Source organism: Sciurus vulgaris (genome assembly GCF_902686455.1).
Source record: "Sciurus vulgaris genome assembly, chromosome: 3".
In the NCBI taxonomy this organism is placed as follows: domain Eukaryota; kingdom Metazoa; phylum Chordata; class Mammalia; order Rodentia; family Sciuridae; genus Sciurus; species Sciurus vulgaris.
Genome location: NC_136463.1, coordinates 33,912,880 through 33,928,462, shown reverse-complemented (window position 1 = coordinate 33,928,462; position 15,583 = coordinate 33,912,880). Strand labels below are relative to the sequence as shown.

At 42.3% G+C, this 15,583-nt stretch overlaps 1 protein-coding gene across 2 annotated transcripts; it reads left to right on the top strand.

Annotated features, from left to right (window-relative positions):
* The first annotated feature begins 4,581 nt into the window (after window positions 1-4,581).
* MRPS23 (mitochondrial ribosomal protein S23) lies at window positions 4,582-12,731 on the top strand. 2 transcript variants are annotated; one of them, XM_079133062.1, is made up of 5 exons: window positions 4,582-4,715; window positions 5,213-5,383; window positions 10,948-11,025; window positions 11,188-11,314; window positions 11,776-12,731. In XM_079133062.1, exons 1-5 carry the CDS (start codon window positions 4,672-4,674, stop codon window positions 11,923-11,925), a joined length of 570 nt encoding a protein of 189 aa, XP_078989188.1. In that variant the 5' UTR covers window positions 4,582-4,671; the 3' UTR covers window positions 11,926-12,731. The 2 variants fall into 2 exon arrangements, with proteins under 2 accessions (XP_078989188.1, XP_078989187.1); XM_079133061.1 differs by having other exon boundaries at window positions 11,773-12,731.
* The last annotated feature ends 2,852 nt before the right edge of the window (window positions 12,732-15,583 follow it).

Below are 15,583 nucleotides of genomic sequence, written 5' to 3'. Positions count from 1 at the left end.
AGCATAGTAAAAACTTACTAATGCTGTTCATAAAATATATCTGTTTTAGAGGGATTTTATTCTTAGTGGGCTGCAAAAGACCACAGAGTGATTCTAATTGACTTTTAATTCTAACAGTAAAAGGCCAGATGGTTGCTCCAGGCCCAGCTGGCTCCTGTTTCCTTGGATATAGAAAGGAGCCAAGGTGATACAGACCTTACAGGACACATGTTGACCTAAAGTACTGATCTCTGTCTCAACTGGATTCTCCCTGGGGGCAAGCCCTTACTTGGTGAAGAAAAGAGCGGGCAGTCATGTGAAAATACCTTGCAAATTGTTAGATGGGATTTAACTATAGGACACTGTTGCTCATAGTCAGAAATCGTTGTCATCACTTGTATTTATTGAACTGTTCTTAGATACCAGGCACTGTTTTAGGCACTGTGCTGGTGTTAACCCACTGACTCCTTGAAGCTATAATTCTCTCCATTTTACAGATGACAAGGCTGAGGCCCAGAGGATTGTAAAAAAGATCCATTAGTGAGGCACAGAGGACAGGGAGAAGGGGAGAAGACCCAGACCCTGATATCCAATGCAAAGTGGGGTGGTGACTATTTCCACCTACCCACAGCTTTTTCCTATCAGCTTATCAGGGGAAGCCCTTAAAAGAAAGTTGGACCTAGGTGGGAGGGCCAGATGTGGGCAGGCACCAAGTCAGAGTTGGGATCATTGCATCCTCCTTGGTCCTAAGTTGGCTTTATCCATCCCTGCTGTTCAAAGGGGAACTCAAGGAGCCGGCTCCAGGCCAAGCAGCAGGCTGGTAGGGCAGGCAGAGATCAAGGCCCTGATTTCTGTTTTCAGAGAAACTCAGACAGCCTCAGACAAGAAACAGAGTGTGTGAGAGAATGAAGCGTAGGGAGGGAGGAGCAGGTCGAGGCACTCGCCCAGCTTGACTGAGTATGTAGGAGGCTGCAGAAGTCGGTGTCCCACCAGGAGCGCTCAGCCAGGAGAGGGAGCAGAGCTCAACCCCTTGGAGAAAAGAGGAGGCACTTCTGCCTCCTTCACCCTCTTTGTCCTGGGACTCAGCAGACCTGCAATTCTTATGCTGTGTATTACATATATACTATTTCTTCCTCCCTTTTAAAGCAACCAGCTATTTGCTCCCAGATCCTAGCTGTCTACCATAGGTGAGTAGCAGCATCCATGGTTTCCTCAACATGCTGGAATTTTGACTTATCAAACCTGTTCCACTATTGGGGATATGCTCTTCTTTCTGTTTGACAAATTTATATGCACTACTTAAATAGGGCACCATTTACAAGGATGTGGGGAAGCCAGAAGGGATAGATGGCTGAGACCCCATGGCTAGTGATGGAGGGGCATAGTGTATGAGCTGCACCTGGTGTCAGAGAGCTCTGTATAAAGAACTGCCCACAGGGGCTGTGACCTTACATTCCTGGACAGTGCATGGTGGGAGCCAGGCAAATAAAGGCTGACTCCACCCTCCACCTACCTTCCAGCCCTCTGCCAGCACCTCCCACTGGCAGTACCAACTGGAATCCATCTGGAAGCAGAGAGCAAAGGGTTGGATCAGCACCTTTTCTTTTCTTTTCTTTTTTTTTTTTTTTTTTTTTTTTTTTTTTTTTGCAGTACTGAGGATTGAACCCAGGGCCTCATGTGTGCTAGGCAAGCACTACATCTATCTGAGCTACATCCTCAGTCCAACAGCAAGGGGTTAGAGGATGCTATCCATAGAAGTCAGCCTCCTGTGGTGAAAAGCAGGGCAAAGAATGGCAGAGGGTGGATGTGGATTTGAGGATGAATGTGAGCTATTCAGCACAAACACTTCCTAATCAATGTCACGGGTTAAACTATGTTCCCTCCAGTACCTCAGATTGTTACTGTATTTGGAAATATGGTCTTTAAAAAGGTAATTAAGTTGAAGAGGGATCATACTGGTGGACCTTAATCCAACATCTGGCTCCCCATGGGATAGATCTTAGCTCACAGAGGAAAGACCATGAGAAGACACAGAGAGATCTACAAGGCAAGGAGCGAGGCCTTGGTCTTGCAGACATCTTGATCTTGGATTTCTAGCCTCTGGAATTGTGAGAAAATACATGTGTGTTGTGTTAGCCACCTGCTCTGTGCACTTTGTTATGGCAGCCCTAGGAAACCTAACGTAACCAACAAGCTATTCATCACATCACTTATCAATTATGTATTTGCCTATTCAACTCTCCTATTATCTGATACCTTTAGGACTCAGCACAACATCAGTTTAAGTGCTTAAATGCTTGTGGGAAGAATGGATCATTTCTCAAGAAAATTAAACAATCAGGCAACCTATGGAATATCATCAGCCTGTTGCCCCAGCTCCTTTCAGCCTTAAGAGACTATGGTCTCTACTCCAGAAGACAGAAAGCCTCAAATGTCTTTTTTTTTTTTTTTTTTTTTTTCTGTCCCCAGCTGCTTAACAGCTTCCCACTGCACTATGAATGAACACTTCTTGGGTGCACCTCCTGTTGTACGCTCAAAGGGCTTCCAGTCAGTCATGTTGCCACAGCCCCCATGGTCCCCCCATTCTGCCCACCATCATTCTGCTCTCTCAGTTGCAGAAGCATTAAATGTGATGCTGGAATGGGAAACTTCAAAGACTCAAAAGAGGAAGGGACCACCCCAAGATAATTAAGAGAGAAAATTTCTGCCTTGTAATTTCTCCCTCATTGAGGGTTTGGGTCTTTGGCTCCCCTCCCTGAATTTGGAATAAACCCTTCTAATTCTTTAGCAGCAGAGACTTGCTAGCCTCCAGGGTCAGGCTCAGGTAGAGAAGGGAAGTGTGCCTGTAGTCCTGCCTGGCAGATACTCTGACTTAGACAAAATTAGAAAGTTAGGAGGCCTAGGAAAACTATATTTAGCTAGGGGCATGTTTGCTCTCCCGAGCAAAATATTCTAGACCTCTTTAGGAGAATAGAGCCTCCACAAGTGGCCAGAGGCCAGAGCTGTGCTTTTTCCGCAGGTCATGAGGCAGCAGTGAAGCCCACTTCTCAGTTGGGACCTAGCCTCAAGTCACTGCACCCCCTGACTTTGGGGCCAGTTTTATTCAACCCCATCAGTCCTCCAGTCTCCAGCATTATGCTAGTTTAAGTAGCATTGTGGGGTCCTGGAAAGGGTCCAGGCTGGCTGGATCCTGCCTCTATCATACAGGTTACCTAACCTCCTGCAGACTTGCTTCTCATCTATAATGAGGATGATAGTAGTTACCTTGTGAGTAGGCATGTGAATTCTGTGAGATAACACAAACAAGTAGTAACTGCTCATCAAAAATTCCCTGCCTCCCCATCAAGAGTCTCCTTTAGAGTGGCAGAACTTTGGGATGACTTATTGCTCTTTCCTGCTGACAAAGATAATGGACTCCCTAGAGACCTTGTGTGTGTGTGTGTGATTCAAGACATTAATTAGATTAAAAGGTTCACATATAAATACAAACTCTTTACAAGTCAAACTCTAAAACATTCATAAAGAAAAGCGTCTCCATCCCCCCTTCCAATTTTGTTCCAAGACACCCAATGTCCACAGCCTGGTTGTGTCCTTTCACAGTTTCTATCCTCATATAAACACAGGCACATAGACGGATGTTTTCTTTTTTCCTCTAACAGGCTGGAATCCCACTAAAGGTGTTTCTGCATCTTCCTTTTTTATTTAACTATAAGCCACAGGAATTAATATAAGTAAATACATATGGGTCCAGCTTTTTCATTTTAACAGCTGCACAGGTGTCCATACAACGTATGAACCAAAGTTTTCCATCTACTTTCTATTTGAAGAATTTTTTTTTTTGCCCTACAAATAATGCTGCAATGACGATTCTTATACAAATATTCAGATTAAATTATGCTTTGATTTCTATGGAATACTTCTTAAGTGTGATAACTGAGCTACACACCCAACCACGTATTTGTTAACAGTTTAGCACCGAGAAGTTAGTTTCCCCAGATTTCCGAGTTTCCTTCTCAGAATCGGTTGTTCTTGATACTTTCACATTTCAAGCTCCGATGGAGAGCAAGCCAGTGACGCCTCCACCGGAGGACACAGCCCATGCAAGCAGCATCCCGGTGACTGCGGATGCGGGCGACACTCCAGGGAAGGGCTTAGGTGGCGTGTGCTGCACAGCCGGAGGCGGAGGAATGAGAACTGGGTTCCAAGTAACGTGGGAAAGTGACTGCCGGTCCCTGACTCGGTTTCCTTCTGGGTAGCTTGTGCCTCTGACCAAGAGTGGGCCCAGTCCGGCCTGAGAGCTATTGACTTCATCTCTGCCCCGCTCTCCCCCACCATATTCCCTCTGTTCGGCCCGAATTTTTGGTCAGAAGACCAGAAAAGGTAAAGCAAACACCATACTTAATCCCTCCCCTGGATCGGTCATTTATTACTTCTGCTCGCCTTTGGTTCGCTCCCTCTCTTTTGGCTCGGCTATCGAGTGCTCCTGCCTGAACCTGGTAAGCAGTCGGGAGCGCGCCTCTTTGGGCCTTCATTTGCTTCCGCCTGGCTCCGCCCCCCGGATGGGGCTGTGGCGTAAGCATTCGATCCTCGGCTCGGCTAGCAACTTATGCCCCCTTTACCTGCCATCGCCGCCGCCGTCAACCGCTTCCGGTTCCGGTAGCGGCAGGTTGTACTCTCTCCCAGGCGCGGGTCATGGCGGGGAGCCGGCTGGAGACCGTGGGGAGTGTCTTTTCGCGGTGCGTGCTTGCACCCGGGTGTGGGCAGAGGGTGCGTACCCAAGGAGGAGTCTCAGTAAGCCATGCCTTTCCTTGGGTGGGATTGAGCAGTGCTAGGCTTCTGTTGGGTGCGCGCATCTTAAGTCAGGTGAAGCCCTAATGCTGTCTCCTGGTTCGGAGTATTTTTAACTAACTTTATCAATCGCGCGCCTTACCAGTAGAAGTCTAGGAAGAGGAAGGGAGGAAGATAGAGGCTGATGGGCCTGACTAGACTGTCCTGCATTTTCCGTGATGGGCCCGGGTGGTATGCACGAAAGGGAGTTAACTCCTGGCTGTTGCAAGGTTGATGTGATATGTGGCCATATTTTCCCTGTAAGTGGGGAACACTCTGATGGGTCCTTTTTCCGCCGTTATATGCTGTGGACTGCCTGGTACCTTTGATGTTCCAAGCAGTGCTAGACTGATTAGGGTCTTTAGCAGGCTGTTGTCGTCCACTGACCTTGATTCTACCCCCTAAGGACTCGAGATCTGCTTCGGTCTGGGGTGTTGAAGGAGAAGCCCCTCTGGTATGACATATACGAGGCCTTCCCACCTTTGAGGGAGCCAGTCTTCCAAAGACCTCGCCTGCGGTATGGCAAAGCCAAAGCTCTCATCCAGGACATCTGGTACCACGAGGATCGAATAAGAGCGTGAGTGTGCAGCCTGTGTAGTGATCAGGACACAACAGAAGTTAAGAAGGGAGGATTTAAGTAGCAGTCTGGTAACATAAATAAGTTGAGTCAGGGACTTGCCCTGTGGAGGTGATCTTGTATATCAAAGTCAAATTAGGGCATCAACAGTCCTTCCTTCCCTATGGTGAGAAGAAACAGAAGTTCTGAGAAATGAAATCTGGACCCTAGCAACTGACAGATCATTGTAGTTGTAACTGCCTATTTTCTGCCAATCTGCTTTGTTCCAGACACTGCTAAATCATTTTCAGATAGTATCTTGTAGACCTTCCTCTAACCCTGTAAGGTAGGTATCCTTGTCTCCATTTTATCCAAGAGGACTATGAGACTGAAGGAGGTTAACTTCCTGTGGTTATAGAGGACGGTAGCAACTTGGGGAATCTTATCTCTTACTCCAAGCTCAGGTTCGTCATTGTGCCTGCTGCTCTAGGAGTGGAGACAGGGGTATGTGGTCAATGAAACTAGTAGTTGGGATCTTTGAAGCCACTCAGAAGGATGCTTAAAAGTCCAAGGGATTTCAAATAATCACACTAATAATTTGAAGGAAAGTACTTACATCCTTATTTCCTTGGCATCTGTTTCCTTTTTTATTATAAAAGTAATAACGTGCTTATTATATAAAATTTAGAAACAAAGGAGAAGCATAAAGAAGAAAGCACAAATCACCTGTAATCCCACAGTTTAGAGAGAGTGGTTTGAGGGCAAGCCCTGTGACTTGACTTAGCCTGTGTCCTAGGGCAAATTATCCCTGTAAGCTTCAGTTTCCATACAGTAAAATATAATAATAGTACTTCTGGAGTTATAAAGGTGAAATAAGATAATGCATAAAAGTTTTTTTAGTTCAGTGCTTGGCACAAAGTAAACCTTTAATAAATGTCAGCCATTATTATTAACAACATTTGAGTCTTCTGTTTTCTGTATGTATGTAGTGTGTATATATATATTTAATCAGTAACATGATACAAATAATTTGTGTCTTTTTACTTAACATTGTGAGCAATTTCTCATGTTACATATTTTTAAAAATTTAGTTGCTTATTGTGAATATTCTATAACCATTTATTTAGAGTTGGATATTTGGTGTTTATATATTATTAGCTATAATAAATAGCAATATTTCTGAAAATGTCTTTGTAACACTGATTGTTTCTTTAAGGTATATGTCTACTACTAGAGTTGATCATGTCAAAGAACGTGAACATTTTTAAAAATTTTTTTAAATTTTTATTTTATTTTTTATTTTTTTGGGTAGTAGAGATTGAACTCAGGGGCACTTGAACACTGAGCCACATCCCTAGCCCTATTTTGTATTTTATTTAGAGATAGAGTCTCACTGAGTTGCTTAGCACCTTGCTTTTGCTGAAGCTGGCTTTGAATTTACTATACCCATTCCTCAGCCTCCTGACTGCTAGGATTATAGGTGGGTACCACCATGCCCTGCCAGCTTGAACATTTTTAAAGTTTTTGCCACTGTTACCCAGTTTGTTTCAAAAAAGTTGTCCTACTTTCACTCTGATTAGTAGTATCTGAGAATTCTTACTTGCCAGCACTGATAATTACTTAAAATTTTTTTCTGATCTAGTTTTAAAAATAGTGTCTAGAAATTTTGTTTCCTTGATTAGTAATTTTCCCCACTTTCTTGTTTATTGGCCATTGAATTTTTGTTTGGAATATTTTATGTATACCTGCTGTTTTAATTATTACTATTAGTCTGTTTATCTTATTCTTCCTTTGCTGAGGCTGACCTCAAACTTGTGATTTTTCTCTTTCAACTTCCAAAGTTACTGGGATTAGTCATGTGCCACCATGTCCAGCAATAATTGTTACTACTTATCAATAAGAGTTTGTCATTTTTGTTTTGTTTTTGAGATGGGGTCTTGCTTTGTTGCTCAGGCTGACCTGAACTCCTAGGCTGAAGGCATCTGCCTGCCTCAGCCTCCGAAGTAGCTGGGACTATAAGTGCGTGCAGCTACACCCAGCTTTCAATTAGAGTTCTTTATAGAATCAAAGATATAATATCGTAAACATTTATTATTCATAATTTCTTTTTAGTATATAGAAATTAATTATTTTATTCCATGAATGTTTTCTGTGGTGCTTTCTATGTGCCAACTATTGTGCCATTGTGCACCAGGATATTTTATGTATTCAGATATACCAATTTTTTTTTTTTCTGTTGGCCTCATTGCCCTTAGTTTTAGAGTGATTAGGAAAGTCTTTTTCAGTAAATTCCATGATTTCTTTCTGAGTTACTTTCAAAGTACAAATTAGGTGTTGAAAGTAAATATTTGTTCTTTAATCTCCATTCCTCCTTCCATCTTGTTTCCCCCCAAACCTAAATAGCCTAAGTAACTAAAAGCACAGGTAAGTAGCTTAAATAGCATGTACTTACGATTTCTCACCAACCTTCTTAAAAATGACTTGAAAGCCCTCTACTTTTTCATAGTAAAGAGTAATTCAGATGTCACACTTTTGGAGATTGAGCTCTGCTGCCTTCCCCTGTTAGTGTCTTTCTAGTATATTCTGAATATTTTGTTCATATTGCTCTGTGAGGTTCTGAAACCTATCTTTAATAGCTCTGCATGCCAGGTACCATCTTTATTCAACAATACACTTTTATTAAGCACTACATGGGCCATTTACTATCTGATTTATTCTTGTACTAGCACCTAGCCCAGTAAATGATATGGAAATTACTCATTAATTGTTGCTCAGTTGAAAAAATTAGTAAATTAATCAATAAACAAATGAACCACTAGTCTAGTAGAGGGAGATGAGAGAAAATCCTTGGAAAGGAAGGGTGAAGGACCAAGATTATAGTTCTTTGGAGGATAGCCATCAAGAGTTTTATGAGTTCCCTGAATCATCTCCTGAAACAGTGGATTAGAAGCCATTTCTGTGACTACATTCAGCTTTTCTGTACATATATCTGCACTGCACCACTCACTGAGAATTTACTGATAAAGCCCTTCCCTCAAATACTCATGTAAGCTTTTAGCATCTACAGTTTGTATGGTTTCTTTTATCTTAAATGTTAAGATTGGCGATTGTGCCTAATTGAAGTTAATACACATCCCTTATTCTTTTTTTTTTTTTTGTACCAGGAATTGAACACAGGGGCATTTAACCACAGAACCACATCCCTAGCCCATTTGGTATTTTATTTAGAGACAGGGGCTCACTGAGTTGCTTAGTTCTTGATAAATTCCTGAGGCTGGGTTTGAACTTGAGATTCTCCTGCGTCAGCCTCCAGAACGACCTGAAGGCATGTGCCCGGCTCTTATTCTTAGTCATTATTCCTGGATACAAGAAAATGGCATTGATAGTCTTTATAGTCTTAACTGAGATCCAGGCTGTTTTTTTTTTTTTTTTTTTTTTTTTTACTACAGAGCTACATTCACAGTCGTTTTTATTTTATTTTGAGACAGGGTCTTGCTAAGTGGCTCAGTCTGGCCTTGAACTTGGGATCTTCCTACCTCAGCTCCTGGGTTGTTGGGATCACAGGCATGTGCCACCAATGTCTGGCAGGATCCAGGCATCTTTTATTTGAGGACGCTTATTTTCATAGCATTTTAAGGTAGCAGAAGAAGTATGTGGAAATTTTCAGGATAGGATATGAGATATTTGGGGGAATTAAAGACTTTTTCTGTACCTTTTTGCTTAGATTCATTGCATGTACTTGTTCAGGATGCTTTTGTGCTTTATTTATACATTAACATTATTTGTGCTTCTGTGGATGTCATTGGAACCGGATGATAGGTCATCAGAGAATGTGGAATATTTTACTGTTCCATCTATTTGCTTAAATATTATAATTATTAAGTAGTAACACTTGGTATTTATACAATTTGTTGAATGTTTATCTTTGTGACTCTTTTAAGTAGTGTTTTTAATAATTTTCAGAACCTAAAATAAATTCCAGCTATATCAAGACCTAAATTTAAAAAGTAAAACCATATAGTACTGGAAAAAAATATGGTAGAATTTAAAAAGTAATCTGAGTGATAAAGTCCTTTTCAAGCTTCACATAAAATCCAGAAGCTATAAAAGAATGTTAAAGTTTTATGCACAAAAAAGTACAATAAGCAGGATCAAAAGACAAGCAAAGAAATTGGGAAAAATTTTAGTAACGTGTATGACAAAGGACTAATTTCCTATTTAGATAACCATAGAGTTTGCTCATAAACCAGTGAGTGAAAGACCACTATTTTAGTTGGGCTGCTATAAGAAATTCCATGGCCTGGGTGGCTTATAGACAACTGAAATTTATTACTCATAGTTTTGGAGGCTGTAAAGTCTGAGATAAGGGTTCTGGTGAGACCCCTCTTCCTGATTCACTGAGGGTCCTCTTGCTGTCTTCACATGGGGGCAAGGAAGCAAGCCCTCTCCTCTTTTCTAAGGGTGCTAATCCTATCGTGCAGGTTGTACCCATGGCCTGATAACCTCCCAGTGGTCCATCACCTTGGGAATTAGGGTTTTAACATAGGAATTTTGGGGGACACAAACATTCAGTCCACAGCAACCACCAAATAGAAAAATGGGCAAAGAACATAAATAGTTCACAGAAAAGGAAATTCACTTTGCCTTTAAACTTGAAAAGATCATTTAAGAAAAGCAAATTAAAACTACAGAGACCCAGTATGGTGCTGTATGCCTGTAATCCCCTCTACTTGAGAGTGTAAGGCAAGAGGATCACAAGCTCATCGTCAGCCTGGGTAAATTAACAAGACACTGTCTAGAATGAGTTATGATTTCTCAGCTATCAAATTGGCAATCAAAAAGTTGGAATATAATAACTTGGTCTGGATACAGGGAAATAGTCACTCATACATGACTGGTGTGAGTGTAAATTGGTACAATTGCTTTGAAAAGCATGTGGCAGTTTGGAAGGCTTATTTACAAATGCACGTACTTTGATCCAATAATACCATTTTTTTTGTTAATTTATTCCACAGACTTATTTGCACAGTGCAGAGGAACTATAGGTACAGGTAATTCTGTAGCACTGTCTAGAGTAGCAAAGAACTGGAAACATTCTATATGTACTGATTTGAGGTAATCTTTAATAAATTAAGTTAAAAAGGCAAGATGAGGGAGGGCAAAATGAATAACTGCTTAACAAGTACAGGGCCTCTTTGAGCAATGATGAAAATGTTTTAGAATTAGAGGTCATAGTGATTATACTGAATGTTGCTCAGTTGTTCATTTCAGAAGGGTTTATTTTTATGCAATTTACTACAGTTTAAAAAAGGGGGAAGATGTAGGGCAGGATCTCCCATTCTTTAGGAATGTGACTAAGACAGGGAATGGTAGAGGCTTGTGTGTTGGTAGGATATTTCTGGGTGGAATGTGCACAAAACTGGTTCGTGATGCCTCCTGAGAGAGAAACTGGGGGATTGGGGTGCAGAAGGGAGAGGAGTGTTACTTTTCACTCCCCATGAGCGAGAAGTTATTCTTTATTCCTTCTGTCCCACTGGCCACATCTGTAATTGTATATTTATATCATATTGTTTGTATTTTTCTAGGAAATTTTATTCTTCCTATGGGTCTGGCCAAAAAGCTTTTGATCTGTTCAATCCAAACTTCAAGTCAAACTGTCAACGGTAAGCCATTTTCAAGTTTTGAGTTGCCCCGCCCAAGGATTCAGTCATCAGTCTGAGGAGTTTTGTCGAACTCTACTTCAGAGAAAGATGTAGTGCTTGGTGCTATGTAGCAGCACGTCCTAGTTGCCCTGACATCCAGACCTCAGATGTGGTTGCTTCCAGGTTTGTGGAGAAGTACATGGAGCTTCAGAACCTTGGAGAAGTAGATGAAGAGAAATTATTTGTGGAAACGGGGAAGGCTTTATTGGCACAAGGTGTCATTTTAAGACGAGTAGGAGAAGCAAAGACTGTGAGTACTTTATTATAAGATTGTTACTGTTGGACTTGGGGGTGTAGCTCAGAGGTGGAGCCTGTGTGAGACCCTGGGTTCCATCCCCTGCATTGAAAAAAAGAAGTTAGTGTTAAAATTGGTTTTGTTCCTATTTGACAGAAATTAACAGGGAGTTTGTTTTTTTCCTCCAACCTTGGCTCATATTCTAAAACTTAAGGTCAAATACTGTTTGTTTGAATATACTGAAATTTTGTGGTAATGACTGCCACTTAGAACAAGTGAGTTGTCATTAGGGCTCTTGAAATTGTGATTCTGTACAAATTTTTATCATGTTTACTCTTTGTCATTACAGAATTTGACTTGAGATATTAGTGCTAAATTTTTCACTCAGTGACAGAATGTGTCTAGTCATGTCTCCAGCCAGTTAATTGAGTGGAAGTGATAACATCTGTGTTACTTATATCTGGTCTTTTAAACAGCAGGAAGGTAGTCAGAGTTCCTGGAAATCTGAACAGACAAGTATCACACCTCAGACTGCATTGGAAGGAAACCAGCCTCAGCAAGACGTTGCCCAGGACCCACATTTGGAGACACCTGAAGTGCAGTCCAAAAGTCTCCCCAGTCCCTGAAGAACTTGTGTACTGTGAACACTGACAGACACACTGTGCTCGCTGGATGCATGCTGAACTATTTTTAACAGTCGAACTATGTAAATGTTTCTTGATCTCTGAGGCACCATTTGCCTAGTCTTAGTTCCTATTTCTGGGTTGTTTAGAAGCTCAGTATCATGGTCTGAAAGAAGCAGTTTTGTGAACTTGCAGGACATTACTAAATAAAGGATTCCCTGACTGCTTATAAAGTAAATTTGCTTTGAATTTATAAATAACATGAAGAAACCTTCATAAAGATTGTTTGAACAGAACTCGTTCTGAATAGGTTGGCTCAGAGGTGTGTGTTAGTTAGCCTGTGGCTGGCCACATTTGATTCTCTGGCATGAATAGTCTCTGGATCCTTCACACTTTTACTCGCACACATAGTGTGGTCCCTTGACAACTGTTTCTGTCCACAGGTAATCTTTGTACTTTTTGCCATAATACTGTTAACTTCAACTCGAGAGGCTGAACTGACCTGTGCTTTGCTGGGAAAGTGAGGACCTGTCATTGATGGATAACGGCCAAGACTTTAATCTCGTGGATTAAGTATGTTGGAGACAATTAGCATAGGCTTGCACATAATAGACCCTTGGAACTCAAGACTGAATTTAGATGGCATCTCTGTAGGTTACTGGATTGCCGGGGTGGTGGGGGACATCTGCTTCAGACACGCTCCACGAGCATCCTGCTTCCCTGGTGCTGAGGTGTTTGTAAGTCCTTACCAGCTGAGTTGACTTTCTCATTTCCCCGTATCTTACTAAATAAATGAAATATTCCTCTGACATTGCAGCCCTTGTATTTGTGACCAAGCATCTTCTAAAATTCCTTGATTTAAAACTGGTGTAGCTTTTCCACCTGACCGTTGTGTGTGTGGCCTTTCTGCTGGCAGGCTGAGCAGCGGTCTGCATCTCAAGTCTCAGTGCCTCCTTGCACATGGGTGCTCTGTTAATGAAGGCCATTGAGTCCATGAGGCAGAAGCAGTCCTCAACCACGTTCCCCTCAGCCCCCAACGTTTGTCACTGTTTTACAATTCCTTCTATTTGGGGAATAATGCACTTTTAGATGGGGAAGTAAATTTTATCCATTCAAAGACATTAAGTGGTTGGGGGCTGAATATCTGGCCAGACCTTGGGAAGAGGATCTAACAAGCAGGTGAACAAGATAGTACTAAGGAGCAGTTGGGAGGGCGGGGAGTCACTCATGTCCCTAAAACTCATGTTTCTGGGTTGTTCTTTTTTTTATTTTTTTTAATTTGTAAATGGACACAATTCCTTTATTTTATTTATTTTTTTTGTGGTGCTGAGGATCAAACCCAGTGCCTCACATGTGTTAGGCAAGCACTCTACCACTGAGCCACAACTCCAGCTCATGTTCTGGGTTTATAAAAAAGCAGTTTCTTTACCACAATGGTGAAGACTTTTGGTACCAGGAATTGAACTTAGAGGGGTTTAACTACTGAGCCACATCTATGGCCCTTTTTAATTTTATTTTATTTTGAGCCAGGGTCTTGCTAAGTTACTTAGGGTCTTGCTACATTGCTGAGGCTGGCTTTGAACTTGAGTTCCTCCTGCCTCAGCCTCCCTAGTTGTTAGGATTTACAGGCATGTACCACTGCACCCAGCTGAAGACTTTTTTTTTAAGTTATGTAATTCTTTAAGAACATATATGAATGGGATATAGAATTTAAAGGTAAAAAGTCCCATCCCTATTGCTCAGTCACCCATCCTCACCCCCAGGCTATTTCCAGAAATATTTGAGTGTATATATGAAGACACTATGCATGTCTTTTTGTACCTTGTTTTTCCAGTTAATATATCTTAGAGATCCTTTGCACAGATGCTTCGTGATTTAGCCAGTGCCCAGTTGATGAGAATGGTCATTATTTCTGCTTTACTGGGCTGCAAATGGGCCAGTATAGTATGGGGCCTGGGGGTGAAGGAAAAGCCCATCTTCGATTTTGGTAATATCCCCTGTGAAACTCTGCCCAGTTCTGCCCTCGTCAGCAACTTATGAGAATGCCCATTTGACCCCACATCCTGATCTTGCTAAGTGAGAGGGACTCATGAGGAGGGCCTGGGCCTGTAGAAGGGAGAAGGCTGCCGTCACACACTGCCTTCTTCCGGTGGAGTCCCAGTGGTGGAAACGTGAAAGGGGTGAAGCTTACTTGGGAAATTGAGAACCTTTCCCACAGTTTGGGCAAAAGCCATTATCAGTTCCCTGCAGTGTTCTTGGAGAGAATGGAAGTGTGACATTTTTGCCTTAAAAAGCTGGAAATCGAGTTGGGAAGACAGGTGACTTGAGAACAGCAAGATGAGCAGGAGACCTTTTGAATCATGCTATATGGCATATGATATATGGTAGAGGTTCCTGGACAAGAGATCAGCCCTGGACTAGTCCAGGCGTCCTGCATGTAAGCCTGGAATGGTGAGTGGGGTTGAAGTGAGTGCACTGTCTCTTCTGCCAGAGGCACTCTCCCTGCCACTAAGGTCTTTGGAGAGCAACTTAAGTGCCGTTTCAGTTGGTGTCTGCTCAGAACCTTCTCGTTTGTATCAAATGTCAAGTCCCCGTTGAACTCCCATACAGATGCACTCAGAGGCACTTCACTCAGTATACCTGGTCTGCTATCTATGCTCTTGCCTAATGTACTTCGGCCTTCATTCCACATTAAGAGCATAAACAGGGGTGGAGATTCTCAGCCACTCTTTCTGGAACACACACTCCTCCAAAGCAGAGGAAGTGTGCATCCAGGTTACAGTGATTTTTGCACAAGTCACAAAATCTGGGTAGTTTTGGATATTCCAGTTTTTACCCCTGTCAGTCTACCAGGCCTATGAAATAAGAAGTGTTTGCCTTGTGGGTGACCAGTTAGTGCTGCAAGGGTTGAGGTAATGGGTGCAAAGTTCATCCATAATGTGAGTTACAGGTGCTTTCATTAGTATTTTGAGGAGTGGTGGAAAACAGGTTTGAGTGGATATGGTGAGATCAGATTTGGTGGCTGTGACAGACACATGGAGGAGTTCAGTTGGGATAAAGAATGGAGTCGGGAGTGGGGAGGGAGGATGAGAAGAGGAGACAGCTATTCCAAGGTTATAAACCTGAATGACCAGAAGACTATCAGTGTCACTAATATCTGTCTAGGGGAGGGAAATCTGAGCTCTAGGAAGAGAGCTGCAGATCTACTAAGTTGGAAGTGTCCAAGTGGCAGACAGCTGAGGGAGAGAGGGAGGAGAGCCCCACTCAAGGGTAAGCTTTGGAGCAAGGAGGATGAGTGAGCTCTCTAAGGAGGGTGGAAAGAAACAAAGGATGTGGGGACTGGCCAAGTGAGGGCTCTTTTAAGATAGGAAGGAGAAAAAGCAAAAGAAACTGACACCTTCCATCACCTGCATCTTCTATCATCTCAATATCGAGGCTTGTTTAAGTGGTTCTGGATCCACTGGATTTTACAGAGTTCTGCCTTTGCTTTTGTTGAGTAGACCTGCTTCTTGCTTGGTGTCCTTAGAAAACTAAGCCCATTTTTTAAAAAAAGAAAGAATTTCCCTCCAGTTCTGGGGCTTGATCCTAGGGCCTTGTGCATGCTGGGTAAATGTGATTGTTGAGCCACATCCCCAGCCCCCTGGGGAAGTGTTGCATTCTT